The 26,621-nt window shown below is 36.0% G+C and overlaps 2 protein-coding genes across 3 annotated transcripts in view; one reads left to right on the top strand and one right to left on the bottom strand.

The window, feature by feature from the left end:
- WDR20 (WD repeat domain 20) overlaps window positions 1-3,328 on the top strand; it is a 48,277-nt gene extending 44,949 nt beyond the window's left edge. For both annotated transcript variants that reach the window (XM_082485696.1, XM_082485697.1), the window contains exon 4: window positions 2,496-3,328. In XM_082485696.1, the coding sequence (XP_082341822.1) occupies window positions 2,496-2,549 (54 nt within the window). In that variant the 3' untranslated portion in view covers window positions 2,550-3,328. The remainder of the gene's footprint in view (window positions 1-2,495) is intronic.
- Window positions 3,329-8,468: 5,140 nt separating this feature from the next.
- MOK (MOK protein kinase) lies at window positions 8,469-20,524 on the bottom strand. Its single transcript, XM_082485715.1, is given in 11 exon segments — window positions 8,469-8,651; window positions 8,654-8,687; window positions 8,691-8,879; window positions 9,840-9,951; window positions 10,185-10,358; window positions 10,890-10,991; window positions 13,369-13,547; window positions 14,453-14,501; window positions 15,002-15,080; window positions 18,807-18,877; window positions 20,490-20,524. Coding segments are annotated over 11 exon segments (1,134 nt in total). The 5' UTR covers window positions 20,510-20,524; the 3' UTR covers window positions 8,469-8,526.
- Window positions 20,525-26,621: the final 6,097 nt, after the last annotated feature.

Genomic DNA, 26,621 nt, shown 5'->3' with positions numbered 1-26,621 from the left:
CTTCAGTAAAACTTCCACCTATGCTTAAAAACCAAATTCTTATTCTTGCTTTTCTTGTATGAGCATCTAAGGTCTAAGATGTCTTCTGAAATTAAGTACTTGGAAGAACTCACAAAGTTTCTGATCTCTCCCATAGAAGTGAAGTTCTGGAAGCTGGGGCAAGGTTTAAGGCAGTACTTGCAAAATTTTTGAAGTGTCTGCCTGCAGCAGCAGGCTTTCCTGCTCAGAGTTGCAGAGTTAATACAGAGCGAGGACTGAAATACAAGGAGTGCCTGGTACTCACTCACTCAGAGCCACCTGTGCTGCACTTCTGCTCTTTAAAGCAGGGCGGGCTCATGGCTTGGGGGATGAAACCAGGACTGACTCCTTGTTCCTTGTCTTGGAACTTGAATTCCAGAGTGTCTGGTAGTTCATGGGGAACTTCAGTATGTGCCGCCTGTTTCTAGAGGAGATGTAGGAAAATTAAAGACTCCTCATTTTGTTTCCCAGCAATTGGTTGCATTACAGTGTAAATCTGATGTTAGAACAGTACTTCTTTCTCTTTGTCTGCGTAGCACGGTTATGAACCCGTTGAAAAAAACTTCATGTTATGCCATCCCTAGTATGTTCTATGTGCTTATAAAGCACGTATTTGCATATGAACAGTTTACATCACTGACTTGTTAATGACTGAAAATAATACCTTTGGACGTCTTTTTCCAGGGTACTTGAAAGTTGCTTAGTGGATGTAATCTTCTGGCAAGAAAGAGCTTCCAGTTGCTGCTGGATTTAATAGACTTCTGAAGAATGCTTTGGTAATGAACTATAGAGTTCTGATTCATCTTCATCACTTTTGAACAAAACTTTCTGGGTAAAAATTTTCAGAAGTGCTTCAGTAGCTTGTTTGCTCTAAAATCCTGCCTTTTTTTCACCATTTATTCCTTAACTAATAACTAGGAAACTTTTTGTTCTCTTCTCCTGAAATATGCAGTATCTTTGCGCATTCTGAATGTCAAACAAGTTTAAAGACCAACCCGCTTCAGTCTACCTCAACAGTGTTTGAATCGGATATCCACTTCAGGAACAAGTGAAAATACAGTGTTTTGGTTCCTGCAGTTGTGATCTATGGAGGGCACCGAATTAAGTGCCGCATACTTCATTACATATAAATGTAATATGAAATGTGTGCATGTGTATATACACACATGCCTGCACGCACACACACAGTCTGCTATAAATCCTACAAAGGTATCCAGATGCATAATGTGTCTGAACTGGTAGATGAGATGTTTTTTAAAGGGAAGGGCAATGGTTTTAGTAGAAACTCGATGACTTGAATCCAGCCAGTCCAGCCCTCCTTCCACCTCTTCGCTCTATGGTCAGGGTTTTCCTCCCATCAGTCATGACTTTTCAGTTCTTGGATCCAAGCAAGAAAGAGCTCCTGTAGATTCTGAAGATGTGACCTAATTCTACATTGTGTGCTAATTGCTGCCTGAGCCTGTCTAGTTTGATGGATCTGAGTCACAGGATCTTAATTTTTGAGGTAAGAACCTAAGCTGGTAGCTGTTCAGAGGAAGGGCTAAAATTGCATTTATCATGGCTACGTAGTAAGGAGTAGCACAGTGACACTCACGGGTGTGCTTCCAGCTTAGCTGCCATCGTGCTCCTCAGCCTGCTGGCACTCGTTGTAACTCAGTAATGACCTTGCAAGACGACTGTATTTTGATATTAAGCTTTTCCGAAATAAGTCTGATATACAGTTACTTTTGCATGAATGATTAAAAAGGGGCTGCTATACATAAATCTGAAATGGAATCTCTCTGTTGATACCTGTCCGTAAGGTATAGTTGCCTTAATCTGGAACAGCCTCTGTCTAGCAAGGGGCGCTGCGCAGGTGCGTGATTGGGGCTGAAATGAAGTCAGTCTCATTTATTTGAATGGCGATGCAGTTAAATAAGCTAGTGAAAAGTTTTCCTGAATGCAAGCTTAAATTGTAATGGGGAATCTTTACAGAACTTTTGCTCAGTGTGTCGTTATCTTTTAAAATTACCAAAATATTTGGTTAGATTATCTATTTTTCTATTCAAAGCTTGTAATATTCAATAGCATATAAGAGATTGAGCGTTTCCCTGTATCAGGTTAGTTGTCAAACTTGTCGATATCCCAATAGGTTGGTTTGTTGCTACCCTAATAAAATACTGATGGCTTTTTTGATGTATGATTTTTAAAGTTTTGCTGCTCACAGTGACTCAAAATGCAAGGTAGAGTAAATCAAATGCTGGGATCAGATGCATTATGTGTCATAAACGCACACGCTTTCCTACTTGAAAGCTCTCTGTGCTGCTTGACCGATACAATAGTGGCTTAGATGCTTTTGTAGGAAAGAAGGTGCTGATGTCTAAAGTAAGCAAGTGGTGTTAAAAAGAAATTGTTCTCATTTTAGCTTCAGGCTAAGAACTTTATAAAATCAATGCCAGGTTCTCTTGCTGGATTAATGTAAACTGCTTTGTTTGCAGGGTTTATTGTCATCCCAAACCCAGGCCAATTCTCCAAGTGGAACTGTAGTATAGCCATCACACTACTGCTAGCAAATCTCTGAACGCAGGACAAGAAGTAATGACAGTGGAACCAGGAGCTGTTCTTCAGGCAAAGAGCATCACAAATTATAACGTGGCAGAGTGTAAACATGGAATTATGTGAATCACATAGTAATCTGCAAAGGAATAATGTAATGAGTTCTTATTACAGCTAATACTGCTAGGCTGCTCACCCAAGGAAGAGTTTTCATTTAAAAAAAAAAAAAAAAAAAAAAAAAAGCTTCCTTTGGTGCTGCAGGAAAAATAGTAACATTTTTGGTTTTCTTTCTACTTTTCAAGTCCAGTGTAATTTAATCTCTCTATATAAATATATAAATAAAAGATATATATATATATATAGTGTAAAATAAAGTATGTTTCTTAAATTCAAGTAAGTTCAATGGTTAAACTAGTACTTCACCATTGTTTATTTTGCACTGATTTTTTTAACCAGAGATGGCTAGAAGACAGCCTGGAATGCACTCATGGAAAATGAAAGTCATTACTTTCTGGCTTCAAAATGTTATTCAGGAAGATGGATGCTGCAATCATAGATTTTTAAAACAAAATTGTTTTGCACTTAAATAGTTTAATGCTAATAGAGAATTACTTTAAAATTGGTGTCCAGACACCAGAAAAACTATGTTGTGGAGAAAAGATCCTTTGTATCTATTAAACATTTATTTTAATATTGTTGTTTCCAACTACAATCGGCTCTGTATTATATGTATAAATAATGTAATTCAGTGGTGGGGAAGGGGAGTAATGGATCATTACACTAGAAATTCTCATTCATTCAAGAAATTGATATTTCTAATTCAGAAAATACATATTAAACTATCTTGAATATGCATTTTTGTTTACTTTCTGTTCAAATTCAATCACTTTTGATGTAATCAATCCTTTGTTGAATTAAATGTTTGGTACAGAAATGTCATCTAAACTTTGTAAAACAAATTCCTTTGAAAAATATCTAGAACATTGCTTCATTTTTAATAGAGTTGAATTTCAGTCAGGAAAGCGAAACAACATTGTTCTGTTCTTGTTCTTAATGGTTTATCTCTAAGCCCATCATACAGCGGAAATCTTGCAGACAGACAGCTTTGTGGGGTAAGGATTTTGTAATCACGTACCCCCATATACTTGTCTTGCGAGTCGTGAAGTGAAAGATCCAGCAGTAGTAGACATACACACTTTCCGACTTGGCAATCTAAAATTAGGTCAACATATTGGAGTAGATAAGTTTCCGAGACAACTTGTTTGTCTTAAACTGGGCATCTCATTTATAATTCAATGCTCTTAAACTGGTAAGTGTTATGGAGCTAGACATACCCGTGTATTTGTATAGTTTAATGCTGCTTGTCTGAGCACGTTATTTTTAATCAGTCAGCAACAAAACACTTAAATTCTTTTCAGTAGTTCTTGCCAAGATTAAAACACCTCCCGAGAGATGTTGCTCTGTATCAAACCCCAGAATGACAAAAGATAGAAGCATCCGCCACGTCTTTCCCTTTATCCCGTGTAGCAATATTCACAATTTGACTTTTACTGCATCGTGCAGCCGGGCGGCAGGCAGGGTGGAACGGAGGCCACTAGCCTGGGAATGGGGAAGTTGCCCCAGTACGCACACGCTGTATACGTGGGCACACATTAATGCCCTTCCTGCTCTCCAACAATAAAGCTGTGTAGAATGTTTTAAGTTGCAAGTGAACTTGAGACATTTTCAGGCATGAGAAGTTAATTTTTTTCAGAAAATGAATGATAATTTGGGAAGAAACAACTGCAGTAGCTAGTTGTAACGAAGTCTTAACTCTTGTAATGCAGCTAGCATGTAGAAAACTGCCAGATACATTTATAAGCTGGCATTTAGGTTGTCTACTTTATTAAAGATGGAGCTGTACTCTACAATTCTGATCTACTTATGTTCTTCTCAAATATGAGGACTGAGGAAAATACTGAAACTGAGCAGGATTATTGTTCAGAAGTTTTGTTTTATTAACGTAGTGGGTTTAACTGTTAAATACAGATAAACCTCATCACTGAAAACTAGTGTAGTTATCTCCTTGTAGACTTCTTTTATAGAAGTGCTTCATACGATCTGAGTCAAAATGAAACAGTCAAGAAAATATATAACAGCTTTAAAAGAATTTTTTCCTTCAGCTGGAAAAATACAAAGCCAGTACTGAAAGGACCGTAGTACCCAACATGAGGGTAAAAGTAGCAGCTACTTGCATGTGCGTTTGCAGAGTAGGTCCCTGCTACAGGTCTCAGTTGAACAGCACACAAGGAGGATATGCAGTTTTTCTTTTTTGGGGCTCTTCTTTACTATTGCGCAATCATCTAGAAGCTTGAACTGCCCATCCCATCCTTTATTCCATATGGAAAAAAAAATATTTTAGGAAGAAAAGGGACACTGATAACTTACCTGGAAAGAACTGAGTTGTACTATAGATACAGCTCTTAATAAATAACTTTTTCCTGCTATATTAAAAAAAAGTTAAAAGTGAGTAGAACACATCTCATCTCAAAATGGAATTTTAGCTCGAAGAACGAGAGTAGGAACAATACTTGCCAGTTTGTAATTTAAAGTTGAGTGTATTTTAACTACAAAGTTGGGAAAACTCAAGTTTGCCTACTAATCCAACAGCCAGAGAAGCGTTAAGTTGTCTCCAGAGTTATAACAGCAAAGAACTTGTTATGAAATAAATACCCATGAAGCACTATGTGTGCCAGACTGTGTAAGATCCACCTGAAAGTGTAAAATAAATGAAGAAAACATTCCAATGCGGTCGTTCACTTGAAATCCCCAATTTTCAGAGCAACAATGATCTGCTGAATGTGAAATTGCCTTTTTCATTATAACAACCTGACAGCCCGAGCCACAGAGTACGTGGAGAGAGAATTGCTGGTAACATACAAGATATTACTCTGATAGCCTTTGCTCTCCAAGTTAAAACTTACCAAAAATTCTGGCTTCATCTTTTTCAGAAAAACACGCCACTTTCCTGGTGTATGAATAAAGTAATTACCTACATGATATTATAGAAGTAAACAGCTGCAATAACACTTTTGAAAACAGGAAAGTATCTTGTGCCCAAAACATCTGAGGGAATTAATTTTTGGTTTTAGTTGAATTATTGAATGGAAGTATTTAAACTCCAGAATCCGTGGTTTGAGCTTTCCAGAAAAAGATCATGGGAAGCTACCAATACAATTAACATATCTCCATCAGGAACATGCTCTTGACAATATGAGCCTTGCCCTGCTGTATACTGCTAGGTAAAAGAGCTCTGAGTCTGAATGATCAGTCAAATGTGGGTCCTAGGATTTGTCTTTTTTTTTTTTTTTTTTTTTTAATCCTGTAAGAAATTAATAGCTGTGGAGAGCAAGATCCCTCAGATAAAATGTTACCTATTTTTAGATCATCATTTTTACTGCTGCACACCATGCTCAACTCCAAATACATTAACACCAAGCAACTCACCATCTTCCTCTCTGGAAGAAAACCTGGATAAGCTCATGGCACCTTTTGCTCAGAGTTCCAAAGGTAAGAAGCCAGAGGTTACCGTCGCACCATGTTGCCTGTAGACCTGCAGGTCTTAATTCCATTTCCTAAGCTTAGTATCACACCTTTCTTTTATATATATGCACATCCCTATGCTAGGTATTCAAACAAATACCGTATTGCTGTATTGTTGAAGCTCTATCTGTTCTGTCAGTATGAGCTGCTAACATGAAAGCGTGGCAAAGTGGGGAGATGATTAACTGTAACACAGCAGTAAAACAGTCACTCCGTCTGCATGTATCCCCCCACTGCACTTTGAGAAACCATGATCAGGAGCATATTTTCTGGTTAGAACTGGAGGAAAGACAGCATCCATACAGTGTAAGTTTCAATAAAAGGAGGAAGAGCTGTTAACTATACCGTTACGTTCTGCCGTTTAATTCTCCCTTTATTATGGTGTTCTTACTCTATTGGTATAGAACATTTCCTCCACTAAAGCTCTGCTTATTGTATTTGTTTGCTCCTAGTAAGAGAAATCTGCTATTCCTCTGGCACAGGTAGGATAAGTAGCAGCAATACAGGTTTCCCTGCACAGCCTTGTTCATGTGCTATGGCCTTATTTTACAAGAATTCTTCCAGGGCTGGGATGTTTTTCCATTCTTGCTATTCTGAAAGTTTGCTATGAAAAAATAGAATAAAATGAGCAAAGGTACAGTAGGCCATGATGCAGGTGCGAGATACTCAACTTGGATAATCAAATTCAAATCAATACCAAAAAATTACTCCCATGGTATGTACCATAAACATTTAGCCTGCTGATATTTTCACATTTTAAAAAATCTGTTAGTAAAAAAGACAACAAAAAAAGCCAACTACTTGCAAACCTCCAACTGAGTGAGAAGAATCATTGTTTTCACAAATGTGTAGCCTAATAAAATCTCAGAAGGAGAACTGCGAGCATAATGGGCATAACTTTTATCCTACATGACTAGTATTTTTATTAAATCTTTATGCTAATGTGTATTTTACTGCATTGTTTGAGCTGCATCTTAACTGATTAGAATAAATAGTTTGTCTGGATTTAGAGCATCACTCTCAAATTGATGCTTAAGGGTTGGCTTAGTAACTTTGACATGATCTGGTACCCCAGTGCACGGCCTCTGTTCTTTGTTTCCATAGTGCCTCACGTGCAGCAGTGACTTCTAATGCAACGTGCCCCTTGCCTGCTTTCTCTCATCAACCATTGCTTGATTTTCACTTTTTTATTGAACAGAAAATTCTCAACAGCAGCAGCAGACACAGAGGTGTTTGGTTACTGCAAAAAAAGCTGATCGCTTCCCAATTATGAGCAAAGTAAGTTTGGGATCTATTGAAAAAAAAAACCAAAAACGAAAAAAGGTTTTTTTGCAAAACCAGTCTCGCACACACACTTGGTAGGCAGAAGATTTTTAAACCCCCAGCTAAGTCTGACTTGCACAAACTCATTTGTTTTTTAAATAGCAAAACTGGTTTGTAACACATCACCAAATTTAAGTATTGCAAATTAATTATTTCAAATTTTTAAGAGATTTGGGGAGTTTTAAAATCAATGGTATCAAATTGCAATAACTACTTTTTTCAAGTAAGATAAAAATGCTGCATTTTAACTCTGCCTTTTACAGCACTAGCAAACAGTAACGCTATATTAAATCGTTACTGATGATCTGTGTGCAAAATTTCTGAAACATGAGAAAATATGTTCCTTTACTGCTCTTTTAAGCAACTAGCTGCAGGATCAGTTACCCTTAAAACTTTTGATTAATCTTAAAATCAATGGCTTGAAGAAAACTATGACTAAATTTTACTTGCTTTTGAATCAGATAAACAGTTGCTTTAGCTCTTAGCTAGATTATAGTTATATGAAAATATTCACCAGGTACAGAAACTGCATCAAAATCAAGTATCTCATATGATTGCATAATCAGCACATTCTCAATAAAACTTGATGTTGAAGTTATTAAATACAGGTGAATACTTTCCACAGTTGACTGAAAAATATTTTTTTAACATTAAAAAATATACAAAAGTTAGCTGCTATTTATAATATAATATGAAAACTTATATTTTGTACATAACATTCCATTCCTAATACTGAAGCTCAAAGAATCCTTTCGTGTTATTTTTAACCAACCTCCTCCTCCATCAGGTTCTAAAAGGAAAAAATACTTAGAAAGTTCAATACAGAGTGCTCTCCAAGCTCTGCCAGAGCAATGCTTTAATTAAATATTGATATCTTTCAGGAACAGCATACCAAAATGGTAGGTAAGCAGCCCTCATAACCTTGTGGGGCTTTCCTATAAATTGTCAGAGAAACACAAATTAAGGCACTGCTGTTCTTGTTAGATCTCTAACAACAGAAGCATGATCGGGTCTCTCGCACTGCATAGTCGTGGGTTTTCCTCACACTCCGAATACCTTACAAGGCAGTCAGTAACCTCCTCCTCTTCGTTCTATAGCAGGTAAGTGGAAATGTTTTCGTGAAGACTTAAGTGCCTTCTGTTTCTCAGACTGTTGAGGAAACAACAGAATTTTGAAATACGCTCTGTAAAACACATTTTGCTATTACACTTTAATGAGCAAGTTAGAGTCTATACCTCGATGTCTGATCCGATAAATCTAACAGACTGTAACACGGGGGTTTCACCACTTTCCTTAGGTGCCCGGAAAACTGAATGCAACATAGGAGTCAATTTGGCTACTCCAGAAAGATTTAATTTTGGTAATTCTCCACGAGGAGGTCCATGTCGTTTTGTTTTTTCCTGGTCTTTCCTAAGAGAATACTTTAAAAATAAAGAAATAAGATTCAGTTTCTTTCTGATAACATCTTAAGGAATAAAAATAAAAGAAAAAATACAACCAATCAGGAAAAAAACACCAAAAACTCAGCCGAACATTACTTCAGCTAATTCTTTTTAAAAAATTACTACCCTACTGGATGTTTCTTGCAATTTTTCCTGAAGGAACTTCTTGCTAAGCTCACATTGATGAACCCTAGAACTAAATTGATGGAAAATGTGGCTGCTCCTATAGAAGAGTTCACACTTTCAAGGTTAAATGCACAACAGATTTTTTTTTTTTTTGCTACTGTAATTTGGGTTTTTTGGGGAAAAAATGTATTTGAGAGATTTTCATGTAGTACTAACTTCTATCTCACCTTACAGATATAGTAAACTCTTAAAGAGTGAATATGTTGAGTATTTTTTACATGGCTTGAAGATAAAGTTTTAACTGGCTAGAATTTTTAATGAGATTTTAATTCGCTGATTTCCAGTGTCAAATACAAGTTTCGGATTTTCCCAGATATCATCTAAATACAGGATAATTAAGTTAAAAAAATCTTATTTGTTCAAACTGTAGACTGAAGGTCTGAAAAGGCAAAAGCACACTTTCTGCCTCTGCTAGAACTTCATCTGTACAACTTTTCAACTCAAAAGGCAGACAACAAAAGAACAGGATGCAGATATTTAAAAAAAATGTGGAACTCGCCCTCTAAGTAATAGCAACTATGACAACCATCTGCTGAAGGGATTATGTGGTATCACAGCTTCTAAATTCTAACTCATGATTTTCAGGGCTTGCAGGGGGTAGAACTGCATCAGACCCAATAAAGATCAACGTTTAGGCAGACTGAATAAAACCCAGTAATCAGCTTAAGTAAAACATTTGTTTCCAGCTAACAAGCTCAGTGTCACAAATTACTTTCTCTAAATGGGCTGACTATTCTTCCACCTAAATATTACCTGTCTTTGACTTTCCCTTGAAATTTGCCACAAATGCAGAGGTACTTGCCCTGCTGTATTTCCTAGTAATCTTAATTTTTTATGCATGGCCAAAGCTTGTGTATCAGCTGCCCTAAAATGTTTGGGGAAAAAAGAAAAAAAGAGAAAAACATCAGCTGCATTTTAGGTGAAGTTTGGGCTCAACACAAAGAATTATGTTGACTGAATTATGTTCACTGACTTGCAAGCTAAGTTCTAGCACTGTAAGCAAATTTCATTTCAGTCCACTTTAAATAATAAGCACACAGTGCTCCCTCCACTTTTTAATTTTAGTCTTCAAGATTGAAGTGATTTGAAGTCACTTGCCAGAGTTCTTGAAAATAAGGGTGCTGTAATGCTTGATGGGCAGCAATTCTCTCATCAGGATCATATTTTATCATTGCGTACAGGAGAGAGAAGCCTTTGGGAGACAAATTGCGCACAAGAGGAGGTATTCCTTTTCCTTTTTTAAAGGGGAAATCAAAACTTGCAATTCTTGACCTGTGTTGAGTAAGTTAAGAACAAACAATTATTCATGCAGATTCAGACAGAATTAAAATTTACTGGAAAAAAAAATATTATAATCTGACTTAGGTAATCATTTATTAGGGACAAGTAAGTAATACTTGGAAAAAATGTTTTCTTTCCTAATAAGTTTTGTCATTGGCCTTAAAGATCCTATGGAAATAAAAGGCCAAATAAGATTGATACAGGCTCAGATTTCCCCTGCTCTGCCTGCAAGGATCACGAATGCATGATTATCTCTGGCTTGGGATAGAAGACACTGCCTTAAAGATCCTATGGAAATAAAAGGGCAAATAAGATTGATACAGGCTCAGATTTCCCCTGCTCTGCTTGCAAGGATCACAAATGCATGATTATCTCTGGCTTGGGATAGAAGACACTGCTCCTTGGTCAGCAGCTGTCACAACAGTATTAGATTTTTCCCTGAGCAGAAATTGCACACAGTTGTACAGTTATATTGTGGATATTTAAACAGTGAGATTAATAACTATGGGAGTGCATACTTACAGCTTTAACTTGTTGAGAGTTTTGTTAGCAGGAGTGCCTATAACGTCATGGATTTTTGAAATTTGGTCCAGCTCATTAGATCCAGGAAAGAGAGGCTGAAAACTGCAAGATAAGAGATGGTATTAGCACTAGAGAGGACACAATTGAACTAGTTTAAGTGGCACAGCTGCCACTTTAGTTAAAAAATTTTCATTTACAAGGAAGGCACATTTTAGGATTATTAATTTGTGGACAGTTTAATACCAACCAACAACTGAAGGATAACATGTGAGGAGCAGATTAATACAACTACATGTTTAGATGGAAAGAGTAGTTTAGGTTACTAAACAGAAAACTAGTTGCCCTCTCTACATATTTTACCCCAAACCTGTGAGGAGAACATCCCTCCCTGGTGAAAGGCAATGGAAATGGGATTGCGTGTTCTTCTACCCAGAAGACAATGTGTTTTTCTCATTTTAAGACAGCAGAGTCAAGCAGTCCCTCTTGTTGTGTATGCACATAGAAATATATTTATAAGAAATATCCTATTGTTCACACACAGGTTCTTTGCAAGCAGCAATACTGGAAAGATGGTAATTTGAACTGCATTCCTGAGCTTGATCCTCAGTTAATATAAAACTTGCATAGAGTCCTTGAAAATATTGTTATCAGTAGAACAATCTGACTTAACAAATTAGATCCACTAACATTTATCTCTTGCATGTGTTGCCTTTTTCCATGTTAGCAGAGCATATCCTGAGGATTATAATTTAAGAAACACTTCAGTAGCACCACATGATTCTTGAAAGTAATACAGTTAGCCCCCTGTAGAAGGATTTAACTGTTTGCAAATTCAATCAAACAGCTGCCTGCACACTTCTCTGAATGTCTTTATAAAGCTTTGAGTAGAGGAAGGAGAGAAAAGAGATCTGATTCATGTTGTGCAGCTAGATCAAGACAAGCAGTTGGGAGTAGCTTTTCTGTGAACTACAAAAACGTGCTGTCTCTAAATGTAAAGCTATAACTTAAGGAAGAACAACTGTGTAATCCACAAAAAAAAAAAAAATTCAGGAACCACGATTTATAAGGAACAGAAAGAGGGAGACCAAGATTTGAAAGATACACATGGCTGAGTAAAAGACTAAAAATTCTTACACAATGTGGTGTAAAAGCTTAGGCAAATGTTCAACAGCATACACTGCAAGATACACTTAAAAAGAAACAAGCCTGTCCATAACTTCCTTTAGCATGGCAACGCTGTATCTTTTTTAATTCGGTAATTTCCAATAAACATCCCTCATTTCTCTCTGAACACATCTATCACGTCTCTGAAAATGTGCAGTGGTTGCAAAAAATGAAATTTGTTACATTAACCTAAAATTATGTGGAAATATCTTTAAGGTTTTTTGCCCTAAGAAAACTGAAGTTTGCAGCGTATAATTTTCTTGCCAAACTTCAAAGCCCACCTGATTCAAATTGAAATGGAAAACCACGGCATTTTTAAAGCTTTTGGTCCCAATTTACTTTGTAAGAGAACTGTCACATTTGGGATTTTTGTGTTAACAGTTTTCTGACCAAAGTAGGACTGTTTCTACAAGTTAGCAGGCAAAGCATAAGGGTTGTCATTTAATGTGATGATGATGGCAGCAGCTGCACTTGCCATGTGGAGGAGGAAGAAAGAAGCTAAGCAAATGTTGTCACTCCTGGTTGCATATCAGAGACTGCAGTGTGGGAGGAGAATAAAGAAGAACTGCTGCTGTTGCTAGGGCACAAAGATATGGAGAAATACTCATGGTGGTTATTTTTCCTCTTTTCTTGAATACCAGTGACAAATTTTTTGAGTTATAGTTTCATCATCATCGAAAAGCTTAAAGGACTATAATCTGGGTTTCCCTGAACTCTTCCTTCATCAGAATCCGACTTCAAAATATTCCAGAACATAAGGTCCTGATACAAGGTTGTTAAACACACTATAGTATAAATCTAAGTAGTAAATCAGAGGGAATGTCTTCTCTAATCTCCTCTGGTTTTGCAGAATAGTAAGTCAAAAAACAAGGGAAAAGTTTTACCATCAAGTGCATTAACAAGATCGAGGATAGTTAGCGATGCTCATGACAGGAAATGATCCATTCAGAGATAAAGCAGAGAAAACACATTTTTACCAAACTCAAACATGAAGCCAGTGGAAAAAAAATCCTAAAACCAAAACAAACACCAGAACAACCAACTGTTCAAAAACATTATTTTACTTGTAAATAATGTTTGTTGGTACCATGTTCTCTTGAACATCCCACTGCTTTATTACTAACCTGCCATAGGGTGAAGAGTGCCAGACAAGAAAGGATTAATGCTGCATGAACCATGCAGACTAATCACAGAAGCTTCCACAAAACCATGGAAACAAAGATCATATTACCCATACCATGTGCTCCTTATTAGAGTTATTTACCTTTGATTTTCTTGATTAATAATAAGCAAGACCCTCCACTGAACACTGTACCTTGTGATTTCATAGAAAACACAGCCAGCACTCCACATATCAATTTTGTAACTATAGTAGCCATTTGTAAGTAAGCATTCAGGTGCCCGGTACCAGCGTGTAGAGATATATTCTGTATGTGGCTGCTTAGAATAGATACTCCTACAAGATCCAAAATCTCCTAACTTCAGGCTATTCTGCTGCAAAAATAAATATTTTGACAAATTAGAAACACTGAAATATTCATGCAAAGATTTTCCTTAAACGTGTGAAGTAGTCATTATAAAAGAAATCACAGACTACTTTAAGAATAAACTTTCAGAAATCCCAGGGGTGGTATTATAGCAGAAAAACTGCATTTAAATAGCACGTAGCTCCACGCTTGAAGATAACTGTGTCCCGTAATATGTGCAAATACCATTCTGTACATCATTAAAAGAAAGAGTTAATTGAAAAGCATATGGACTATTACTGAAAGAAAGACTAAATAGGACATCTGGATTAAGTTATTTTCTTAGAGTTCTTGTGTTTAGTAGGGATATAATAGGTGGCTTTGGCCTCTTTGTAACAGCTTCTCCTGTACACTTCTAAGACTGAAAAGAAAAAATTATCTCCAGAAAATAAAATATCATAAACTGAATTTTTAAATCCTTCCTTTTCAGACATTAACAAAATAACATTCTGAAACTGTCAGAATAGATTTCAATGAAGAAATCTTCTGAAAGCTTTTGCTGTCTTTTGTGTGAGTAACTTCCATTGAACGTAGGAATTGAATGCAGAAAGAAAGTGCTGCAGAACTGAACCCTATCACTGGTTTCTGGGTTAACACAGAAAGGGAACTATAAATTAATAGAGGACAAAGAGCAGGTTTTTAGATTGGAACACATGCAGGCTGTAATACATGTGATTCATGTAAGGTTTTAGTCAATAACAAACTTGCTTGTTCATTCTTCTAGATCAGGAATACGGTATTAGAAGTAGCTGTCTCTATATTTTCTAAAAACTGTACTTTTAATTCATGAAGAAGCATTACCTTCTCAGAGTAAAGAGAAAAACACTGATACACTTCACTTTCAGTTAAATATTCTCACATAAAATTAATTACCTTTATTAATATGTTTTCTGGTTTCACATCTCTGTGAAATATCCCATTTCTGTACCAACATAAACACATCAGACAGAAGAGTTGAGTAAAAAGATAAGCACTATAAGTGCTACCAGTTATTTGTAAAAAAAAAAAAAAACAAAACAACAAAACCTTAAAGAAACTAACACATTGTTTAAACTTATCAACACCATAGTTAAAAAAATTGCATTTTGCCACCAACAGCTTACAAGTATGGGAATGGGGAAAAGGCAAGTCCAGGAAGGGGACTTTCTGCTTTTGCTCTCACCAGGGTTACCAAAGGTCTGCAGGGGCCACCCCCTCCCAGGGAGGCTTCACTACAGCTCCTCTGGAGTGTTGGCAGCAGCCTGGGCTGCCCGCTTCCTGCCTCCCAGGGCTCTGCTACAGGTAAAGATGCATCTGGGCCATGGCCTTTTTTTCCCCCGCAGCAGTCTGCTGCCCCAGACAATTTTATTTCTGCTTAGAGATGACCCTGAAATAAATGTATGATACATTTACTGTAAAGCTCTTGCTGAACAGGTCTCTTACCTATGTATGTAATCAAGAGATTTGCATAACTGGTACATGTAGTTCTTAATTTTTTTTTCAGGTAATGGTTTTCTCCTTCCTAGAATTAAATTTCAAGTTGTACAAGTCCTTTTTAGCAAACAACAGAATACAAAAAAATTACTCTTCTGCTTCCAATAGTGTATTGATACTAACTTTTTCAATTATACTATTTCTGTCAGGCTTTGTAATCCATTTTCCACTCTACTTCAGACATAATGTAGAATTTCAGTATGCACCAGAATAGCTCAGCTAACAACTGTCAATTCAATAGCCTGTAATCTACCTTAGCTTTTACTGAATGTTTTTCTTGCAGTATCTGTTTCCCCAAGTTCTAACAGAATTGCAGTATTTCACTTCTAAACATCTAATTTCCTCTCTAAACAAAGTAACTGTCCTTAAGGTTCAAGATCCATATCAATCACCTCAAATTACTGAAACGCTTAAATGACTGTGATTCACATTTGACTTGCAAATTAAAGGTTAACCGATGTAGTTTAGCTTGCTCTTGCCATTGCACAATAACGACAGTTATAAAATTTATCTATTTTTCAGAGCCGTTCAGCAACTACTCATTTTTTTTTTCTTTTATAGGCTCCAAAGGCCTTTTAATCTTGCTGTAATGCCTTTATGTAACACTGCAATGTCATCAACGGAGGCAGAAATGATCCCATTTTTGAAAAACAAAGCAGGTACTGATCTGCCTGATGACAGTAGTATGAGTAATTGGCTGGGGAGGAGGAGGGAGATTATCAGGACACTAACTCATTGAGGCCGCGAGCCCAAGCAACCATGGGGACTTGTGTTCCTAACTGATTACAGTACTCCTCCAGCCAGCCACATAATCCACTGAGCAGGATTAGATAACAAAGCACTTGAAACAGAGTACCCTTTACATCAGGAATTGTAGTATTATTACTCCAGTAGAGATAACTGGTGTTTTCAACATCTGGATTTTTGTCATTTATAGGAGAAAAGATTTTATAAAAGCAGCTATTCAAACCAACTCAGATTATTAGTAGTATTTAAAAAATCAGGCCCTTACAAAAAGGAGTCACACTCAATAGTTTTTTCGTTACATGTCACTAGTAAAATCTGGAGCAGATGCTCTGCTACTTCCAGATTTATCATTAGAGAAACCTTATTTGGAAGTAATGATGAAGTGAATCGTAAAGTGGTGGCACTTAAGGCTACAATCGTTTTTGCTTGAGGCATCTTCCCCACTCTCTCTGAGCCATATTTTTTTCATCGCTTTAAATCACCAAACTGTTCTTGATTAAACAAAAGGCAAGACTGTTTTTCAGTTATTAAATGATTTGAGATAGCACTATAAATGAATAGCAAGAGAATTATGATTTTGTGTAAAGACAAAGAGCCTTGTCTTGATTGAAATAACACGAACCTGCCAGTTTACTAAGGAAAAAAACCAAAAGGATGAACTTTCCACATTGGTAGCATTACAGTGAACTGTGCTCCTAATTACAGAAGTGTCTCTCTCCATACACACCTTGTTAAATTAGAAATTCACTTTCACTCAACCCCAGGTTCAAGTTTTTCTTCATTACAAAATTTCATACAAACCATGCTTGCCTCTAAATTTTTCTAACTCAAAGCTTTTTAAATCGTTCTGCACCTTTATTAAACTTAATTTTGCAAGATTCAGAGTAGTCAGCAAATGACAAGCATCCGCACTACTATACACTGTAGAAATTTACAAAAGACTACAAATCATCTGAAAGGTAACTACTTTTGTACACTCTGAAAACCGTTTTGTGACAGAGCATTGCTAACGAACATAATTTTATTGTCCTACAAATTAGTAATGCACTCCTTCAGATCAAAACGCTGAAAATTCAAAAGTAGCTCCTTCTACTTGCCATTATTAACTGGATATCCCGAGTCAGTAGGTGTTCTGGCTCAGAACTAAGATTAATTTTCCAATTTAATTACGTACTTGGAATTTTTGCTATATTTATTGCTTGAAATGACTACCACATGTTACATCTCTTGACTTTGCAATAAGCCACAAGTAGAGTTGTTTGGGGAAGAAAACAAATAAAAAGCTAGTTCTGCCCCACAGGAAATTGTGGTATTGACATGTCTACTTTGGACTCCCAAAATTCATTTCTGAAAAATGCAAAACACTTGACACAAATGAAATACTTTAATACTTAAAACTATTAAAATACTTCTTTTATTTATTATAATCTCCAGAGGAATCTGTTGTTCATTTTCCCATTTTATTCTATGATTTGACAAGCTCCACCCCATGTGCCACCACCTTGTACAAGGTGAAAAAAAGACATCGTGTCATGGGAAACACAGTCCAGACACAAAATCCAGACCATAAAGAAGAACCAGCAATTTATAGAAGTTCAGGTAGACCCAGATTAATGTTCAGAAAACCTCTAACTGCAGCATTTTAGGTTACAATTGAACACAGATTTCATTTTGAACTGATTCACTATGCCTTAAAAAAGGTTTTTAAAACTAAGTGGCAGGAAAACAATCTTCTTATGGAAAAGCTGAATTTGATAAAAACTGTATTTTAAAATAAATAAAAAAACATAGTGAAAGTATTAGACTAATTTCCATCTGTATACAATGCTTACTATAGCAAGCTTTTTACATGAAAAGAATAAGAGAAACACTGAAAAATGTAACCAAATGAAAGCAAATATTCTGGCATTAAAAAAAAGGCAGTTAAAGAACAAACGTAAACATTCTAATTTTTCTGAAGTACAGTATCTTTCCTAGAAGGAGTAGATGCAGGATTGTTTTAATGCACTGGACTAACTTACTATCAGTTAGGACACCTTCCTGTATGCCATTACTCTGACATTACAACTTAACAAATTTATGCTAGAAAAATAAAATGTCTTATTAAAACCAGCAAATATTAATGTCTGCTTCACTGATCAGCACATAACTGTATTTTATTCTCAATTTTTTATCTATGTCAGGAACAGGGCTACTACTTTTGTTAGAGATCTGAATACTCAGTGTCACCAATGCAATGTTTGGGAGCAAGCCTTTTATCTATTCTATTACCCTGAATGACAGTTGCATGCTCAGTTGTTTAAATGAATCTCCCAACTGTTAAGACATTACAAATTATTAATTATTCAGGAAAAAAATCATCTTTTAATATTGAATTATAAGTAACTGCCCCTTCATTTGCTGTATCCAACTCCTTTGGTGTCTGTATGAGATCTGGTATTAAATCAGCTTTTGTTCTAAACTTTTTTTGTAGTAACTCTTCCTTAAGCTTTTGTGGTCTCCCATCTGCTTCGACAAACAGCTACAGAATTTTTAAATATAGGAGGTATCATGGAGCAATGTTACTTATAGAGAAATCTTGGTAAAAGGCATTTTTTCTAGACATAAAACCTGGAAATCATTATTCATAGATTCAGTAGTTTTTGAAACAAATGGGAATAATTTTCCTTTTATATCATTACAGTCCTAACAAAGAACCTATTTAAATTGTACTTTTTGTTACATAAAGCAATTATTTTGTGTCTTGCAGTCAAGGTTGGTTGTTTTCATGTAAAGTTTGACTGTAGAAATAGATGGCCATTGACCTGACTCATTAGAAACCTTCTGTATGCATCCATGCCTTAACCAAGTGCTCTGGAAAGAAATAGAGAGTAAGGCAGTGCAGCACAAAATTTCGTTATGAGTTTTATAATATGTAACAGTGAACAACCAAGTGAAAAAATAATTAATTCCACTTTGTGATCTACACAAGGAGGGTTTGTGTGTTTCTTAAGCATATGCTACCTACCTTTTATCAGCTCATAAATATTCATGTCCATAAGTTCACATATCAGTGAAAGGGAGCCAGCTTTTTTATCACTGAGGAAACAAATATAAAGAGATTTTAAGCTAGAAATAAAATTTAGATGTTGATTTGTACACAGCATAGAAAAAATGTATTTAATTTAATCAGTATTAAAATGGACATTTTCATTTTTAATTGATACTTTCTCATAAAATTTTTTCAACTTAGGGTCTGAAGTATCATATTTTTAGTTTATACTATCCAAAGTGTCTGTTGCAAAAGTTAACTGATTTACTCTGTGAAGTTATCTGAACGTGTGTTTTCTGGACATATCACACTGTTCAGTATCAAGCAATTTCCGGTAAATGAACTGATACAATCTTACAATAAAAGATATGAAGGCCTATATATGAAAATACTTTCTAGTTAGGTTACCAGTAGTGTTCTATTGCATGGAAAGGGGTATCTGATTGGAATCTGTGTTTTGCTGACAACAGCAATTTTAAGTATTATCACGATATGATAATACATCTGAGACTATTTTCCATTTCACTGCTCTGCAGAGGCAGACATCTGTAGGTCATTTTTTTTTTTCCTTTTCAGAAAATTGCATTAACGTACATCCCCTCTGCAATGTCCCATTAACCCAGACAGCAAAAGGTTGAGGGTACAGTCTGCAATTCAGTTCGCAGACAGACTGTGAAAGAGCTAGGCGAGCTGGCTGGCCATCTGGATTACACTTCATTAACAACACAGCAGCTGAAGCTGAGAATTCCAGAAAGCTAAGCTGCTGGCACAATTACTGGCTTTCCGTATATTTGTAGAAAATGGACCTGTCAATAACAGTATAGTACCAGAGCTTTGAGCAAAGGAATAAGACAGCCTGAAGAGCAAGAAAAAACATTTTAGAGCACTCAACAAGTTTTGCGTCAAATATTTGAATAATGAAGTCTGCTGTTGCATAGTGATGAACTGTAATGCACAGTAACGTAATAAATGCTGTCATAAAACCTCATCTCTTCATGAGACAGAACATGTCCCCAGAAGACACTTACGTGCCTAATGAGGCTAAGGAACCCAACTTCATCACTGACTGATCTCTTTCCATATTCATAGCTCGGCTGCTGCCTAATTCAGAGATCTAAATTTCTATTATTTGCAAAGGGGTGTCTGTAAGGTTGCCTATAAAATGATACTGCCACACAGTTTGCTTAGATCCCTAATTCAAACTGAGAAGTCAGACCGAGATCCTTGAAGTACCAGCGCCTATTCCAGCAGATAAGCTCTGAGTGTGCCTAACCTAAATACTGTCTCCAGCAGACATGATGTTGTGCAGTTAAAGCACTCATTGAGTATGGGACGTGGGTTGAAATCACCAGCACGAATTACATATTATGATATGAAGCTTAGCTATGCTTAAAATATATCTAGTCTGTAATTTTAATACTGATGTTGAAATATTTTTGGTCTGCTGCAAAAGAACCAGAGAAAGTGAAAGCTACATCAGATTTTCTTAACAAAAAAAGGCATAAAGACTTCAGAATTGGACAAATTTCTTGGTTTTTTCTTTCTGTTGGAATAAAAAGCTGGTTAAGTGCCTACAGGTTATCTCTCTAGACCCAAAAGTTACTGGATATCATTCAAATAAATGAATAAGGAAGAAAGAAATGAATGCACGGTACTTACAAAACAACTTCATGTAACATAAGGATATTAGGATGTGGACTCAGCCTCCTTAGCGCTTGTATTTCTCTCAGATTATTCACTTGCTCCATACTAAAGTTGAATTAAAAAGAAAAGAGGAGGACTGACTTGCAATCAGGGACTGGATTAGAACTGTCTTTCTTCCCTGCCATGAGACTGCATCCTGACAGACTGTCAGAACCCACTCCACTTTAGTTTGTAATTGAACTTTCAAATGCAGGACCTGATAAATTGTGTGCCTGCTTTGTTTCTTCATAGAGCAAATCAGTGATCAGGAGAATGGCTTTATTCCTTCTTGCAGCCTGGAGCAGCTGGACTTACCCAAACAAGATAAGTAGTAATTTATTGTGCTCCAGACATCATTTACCATGCCAAGGAGCTATCTGGGAGGAATTCTGTGTTGCATAATAGTATGTGTGATACTGTTTATTCTGCACTGGTGTAGTATACATTCCAGCTCCTGCTCAGCATGATGCTGAAAGTGACAATCTAGACTTGCCAAATTTAGCATTTAAAATTAAGTTTTGATGCTAACCTCTATTGTCTATGAACAATAGACACTGTTCCAACTATTGTTTCATTACTATGTCGCCCTCCTAGACTTTAATAAACTACATGCTACAGAAACTCTGTGGAGGAAGCAGGAAACAAAGAGTTTTGCACACTATTTAATGGATCAGAACTGGAAACGTACACCTTTTCACAGTCGGACTTAAAGCTAAACACCAAAACAATATTTTCCAATTTGAAACTAGGACAAATACCTTGTATGGGCAGGTTCTGTTTAAAACACTGTTATCTGTTGCTAAAAGAGTTCATATAATCAAAAGAATTTGTCAGTCAATTTATCAAAATGTTAAAGGCCTAAAAGATGTTTTAAGCATGCTACATGAAAAGAAGAGTTGTTATGCCCTATGTTATGCCCTACCACTGAATTGTATACCATCTGCCGTTGACGTAGTTAAACAGTTAGTTTAAATACTCTTCTGATCACAAATTGGACAATTTGGTCACTTGTAGGTAATTTATACATAGACCAACAGTTCTCTAAGAACACAATACAGAATCCAAAGCCACATTACTTGAAGATATTTGAGTATGATTTTTTTTAATTTACAGTAATTTATTCAGAGCTCCACTTTTCCTTAGTCTTTGAAGCTCTGAGTTACATTGTGAAACCTCACCTAAGAGCAAAATGTCCCATTTTACTTCATATGTACGAATGTATCACTCCCACTGATTTCACTAGGAAATTAATATATTTAACTGAGAATACAAAGTCAGTGACCCAAAAGGCATTGTTTGGCACTTAGAGATTTTACATTCTCCTCCAAACGTATGTCTACTTCCACACAGCCCTCTCTATTTACCTAACTGATAAAAAGCACCTATTTTGTGACCAAATAATGTCTTGCTCATGAATGTAATTAAATATAAATGCAAATATGAAGTAAAACTAATGCTATACATGGACTAAGGATAAATACAGTGTTTTTAACTTGCAATAAAACAATATTTAAGTAAGACTGAAAAAAGTATTATCCAGGAGGAGGATGGATACATTTCCTCCTCCTGTGATTATTTACAGCAAAAAGAAAAACAGCACCACTATATTCAGTGCATTTGGAAAGGCAGAGATCAACTATATAGTCCTCATTCTTCTTGTTTCACTCTCAACCCAGTGCCAAGCAGCATTTAATACGGTGGATGGCATCAATTAACGTACTCAAGGAAATAACCCCAATGCCAAATGGGAAGGCCCTGCATAATCAGCAGCAGAGACCCCCTTCTGTACTATATGCAAACCTTTTTAATACATGCGTATTCAAAAAACTTCACTTAGTCTTAATTTCACATTTCCCCACTGAATTTAAATAAGATTTTCCGTAGTACTATGATTAATTATGCATACCTTTCAAAATGTTGCTTCATGTGTTTACATGCATAGTACTTTCCATCCCTAAGACTCAGTGTCTTCAGAACATCAGAAAACGTTCCCTCTCCTATCTTACCAACTGGTTTATATTCTAAAACCAAAAAGATACTGTTTCAGCATGTTTAAAATAGAAATTATGAAGACTGCATATTAAGCCATACTTGATTTGTTAAATTCTAACGGAAAAAATTTTAAATAAAAGGGGTTTTTACACATAAGATATATATGCGTATCTTAGACAGTAAACTACTACCTCCTTGCTCAGAGACATGATGCCTCTGCATGCAGCTCTTCATACCTTTTTTCTGCTGCAGCATATTAGAAACTCATATCTGAACTTATTCTTTGCTTCTTTCAGCCCCCCCCCCCCCAGTTACATTCTACTGATAACATAAAATTATCTTGAAAAGCAAGTGTATCTTGTCATTGTTCCAACATGTTTTTTGGATGTTTGGGGGTGTCGTTTGTTTTGGGTTGGGGTTTTTTTGTTTGTTTGAAGTGGACCAAGCACAAGAATATGAAGATCAGTCAATTCTAGTTCTGCAGAACTTTGAGAGACAAAGCAGATAACATAAGAGTTATGAAGAAAGCTTTATTTATATTAATTTCTGAGTCTTTTCCTAATTTCCTTTACAATTGACATTTCTCCTCCTTTATTCTCCTTCAGCTTTGTGATTAACTGTTCCTTACCAATCCCACTGCCTGGTTCCCTTCACCCACTTTGTCCTCCTGTTTCCCTTTATTTTTATCACCTACAGATTCTATCCTTGATAATTCTTCCAGTAATTTCATCTGAGCAAAACCCAGATCTGGTTAGCTTTATGCTGCTGTTTCTTAAATAATAAGACTATGTCAAAAGCAAGATCCAAACCCAGTCATTTTAATGGAGGCAGAGCAGGAAACCTCTTTTATCATATTCAACCCTTTATGGGAGTCAGAATAACTGTAGGAGTCTTAAGCTATGTTGACAGCAGTAAATTCAATGAGGTGTAATTGCCCGTATTAGTTTCTGTGACAACGGTCTCTGGCATGGATTTGGCCTGTGACAACTACCACTGTCCTAGGCACCTTCCCAGTCTGATGCGAGGACTCCTTTTCTGTCCTACTGCTTTGTTTTGGAAGATAAGAGAATTTACTAGCATAGATGTGGGCCATTTCATGCCAGTTGCTCTTTGTGTCCACGAAGATTTCCAAATATGTTTAATTCACAAGGATAAATACAGCCTCACAGTGGAAAAAGCCTGCCAAGAAATTTTGCAGAGGGAAAAGTTCCTTACGCAGGAGCATTCTAATGCTGTCTTACAACTAGCAATCAATTTGTGTTGTCTTCACTTTTCTCCCCAACTTTCACACTTACGCCTGGGGGGGGGGAAGTCTTCCCCTGTGATTTAAATGCTTATATTTTAATTAAAACTTTCCCTTGCAAAACCCTCTTTCTCCAATACAGTAGCAGCACTTCTGTGAGAATTGTCAGTTGCTCTTCTCATTTTTATCACCTGCTGCTTAGGTTTTGTGATCATTATCCATCATGCTGGATCATAAACTAACTAATTAGGCCATCAAAATTTGAAAAATAGGAAAAAGGAGTGCATTTTAAAATCAATGACACCATCTAATGCACTCTATACAGACAATTTAGCTATAGAACTATATTAAAAGCAGAAACAGAATTTGAAAATCATTAGGGGTAAAGAGGGCGATTTCTAACAGAGACTCAAAAATAGGGAAGAAACCATGAGATTGTTTAATTCATTTGATAACTGTCATTTGATAACTGGTCAATTAGTGTTTTAAGCAAGGTAATCCCCAGCCTTTGGCATTTACTAAGCAATGCAACTGAGCAAGTAATATACTTTGTCAGCAAAAATCACACTTTGCACTGTGCTTTCTACCTCCACCTTAAGTTTTCATTTCCTATCTAAATAGCTAAATATAAGATGGTCATAGTAAATTCAAAATATTTAAACCCCACTCTTACAGAATTTTAAAGAAAAAGTGTCAATGGATTTTGTTGGTAACAACTGATACTCTCCAATTTTTCAGATACACACTGGCTACCTTATATGTTCATACAATGTCAGACCCAGTCCCTGAGGCAAAAATTACCCAAGGCAGATACAAAAACCACAGTTCTTTGTTGACCTACTCTTTGATTCTAATAAGTGTTTCTTAAATGCAAGTAATTGATTCTCTGGCACAAAAAAAAATTCAAATCATATGATCTGAAAATAAGATATTAATATCTATGGTATACCAGCCATAGGCATTAATGAACCAAGGTACTTAAGCAGAGAAACACAGGGAAAGCATTATTGTACAAATTTATTGAAAATATTTTTAGATGTATAAGGAAGACAGATAGTATATGTTTATATAATTTGGTTTTGTTTATATTTTCTTCTATGCATGTATTTTTCTCCTACAAGAGAAGTCCAGGTGACAGTGGAGGGCTCAAAATAATCCGATTTTTAAAAAAAATTTTAAACTGAAGAGTTCTATTAGCATAAGAAGAGTTAATTCTTTACACACTTTAAAACATTCTTACAGCACTAAAGATTTTTTTCATTTCAGCATGCAAGGTTTGTTATTTTAATTTTTTACAATAGAGTGCTATACATACAAAATAAAAAACTCACACATAACAAACAACTGAGGCTTTACTCTGGCACTTGAGAGTGCTGTCCAGTGAAAAGAATGACAGCAAATACCTGAATAATTTCAACTGATTGAATAAAGTGCAGAATCAGGGCTGAAAATTGCATTATTTGAGATGTCTCTTTGATGCATGAAATCAATGTGTAAACTCTCAACAAAAAAGATCACTGAAGATGAGAGAGCTTTCCTCCTAAGGCAAAAATGAGAACGATCATGTGACAAGTTAGTTATCATTTAATGAGAATCTGAGAGGAACTCAGACATTATAAGAATAACAACATAAAAATTTATATAGAATAAGAAGAAATAAAATTTAGACTTTAAATGTACTAACAATTTAACACAAGCCAAAATTTCCAGAGATTCTTAAAAATCCACTTCAGCACCAAATAACCGATTCTTCAAAAGTGACCAGGTGGCAAAAGAAAGCCACCAAAGCAACAGACTTCAAACACACACTGAAAGAGAACAGTCAGGTGAAAGCATGTCAATTTTACGCTATGAAACTTACTACAGCTACAAAACAAAACTAATTACTGGTTAGTTTACCTGAATTTGTGGTACTCAAAGATGAAGAATAACAGAAATGTTAAAAATTTTACCAGCATTTTAAGACAAAGTTTTGAGGATGAAATTAAAGTGTTTTAATTACACTTGCACATAATGTTAAAGAATAAAGAAGGCCTAATCACCAGCTAGCAATTCTTTCATGGCATCTATAACAAGCTACATATTACCTAACCTCTTCCTTCCCTCTCCTCTGTTTCAGCACACACAGATGTTCAGGCTTAGAATGGTTAGCGGAAAGGCAGATAAAGGTTAGGAAAGTGAAATGAAATTCCATAAAAATCAACAAAATCAAGTATAAAAGATATGGCAGAAGTTATTTGTAAGAGTAAGTTGTAGCAATCTGAACTAGTCAAACACCAAAAAAGTGGCCATGAGAATGGCAGAGAGGTTATCATTCAATAGAAGGACGGTTTAATGTGCAAAAGGCTACAGGACTCAGGAAATTAAGAGCAATTTAAATTGAAATCATGGGCAAGTGATGGAATTCAAAGACTACACCTGTATTACTGCAACTAGAAAGCAAAGAAAAATCAATCATCATTTGGAACTAAAGAATCCAATGCAAAATGTCAGAAAAGATAACACTACAATAGTCAAAACAGGATATTATAAAAATCTAAAGCAGATATTTTGTTGCAAGGATGCCAGGATGAAAAGGCCGTGACACTTAAATATGACATTGATGCATGTGGGAAGAGAAAAATAACAAAAAAAAAAAACAAACGAAGAAAGCAACAAGAAGTTCAGCTTCAGCCAGTCACACGGCCATGGCATGTAATTATTGCATTCAGAAACATGCCAAATGTGTAGGAAGTGACATGGGATGATTTGGAGAAGGATGCCAAGTAGCGGAAGGAAAGGCTTGCAGAACTAAGAATGAGAAAACTTAGCAATTTCTGAGAAAGTACTTAGAGACAACAGAGGACTGCCAGGCTACCACTTCACGGGAGTGG

Source organism: Vanellus vanellus (assembly GCF_965231255.1).
Source record: "Vanellus vanellus genome assembly, chromosome: 6".
NCBI lineage: Eukaryota > Metazoa > Chordata > Aves > Charadriiformes > Charadriidae > Vanellus > Vanellus vanellus.
The sequence above is the reverse complement of the archived record's forward strand: the minus strand, read 5'-3'. Positions and strand labels throughout refer to the sequence as shown.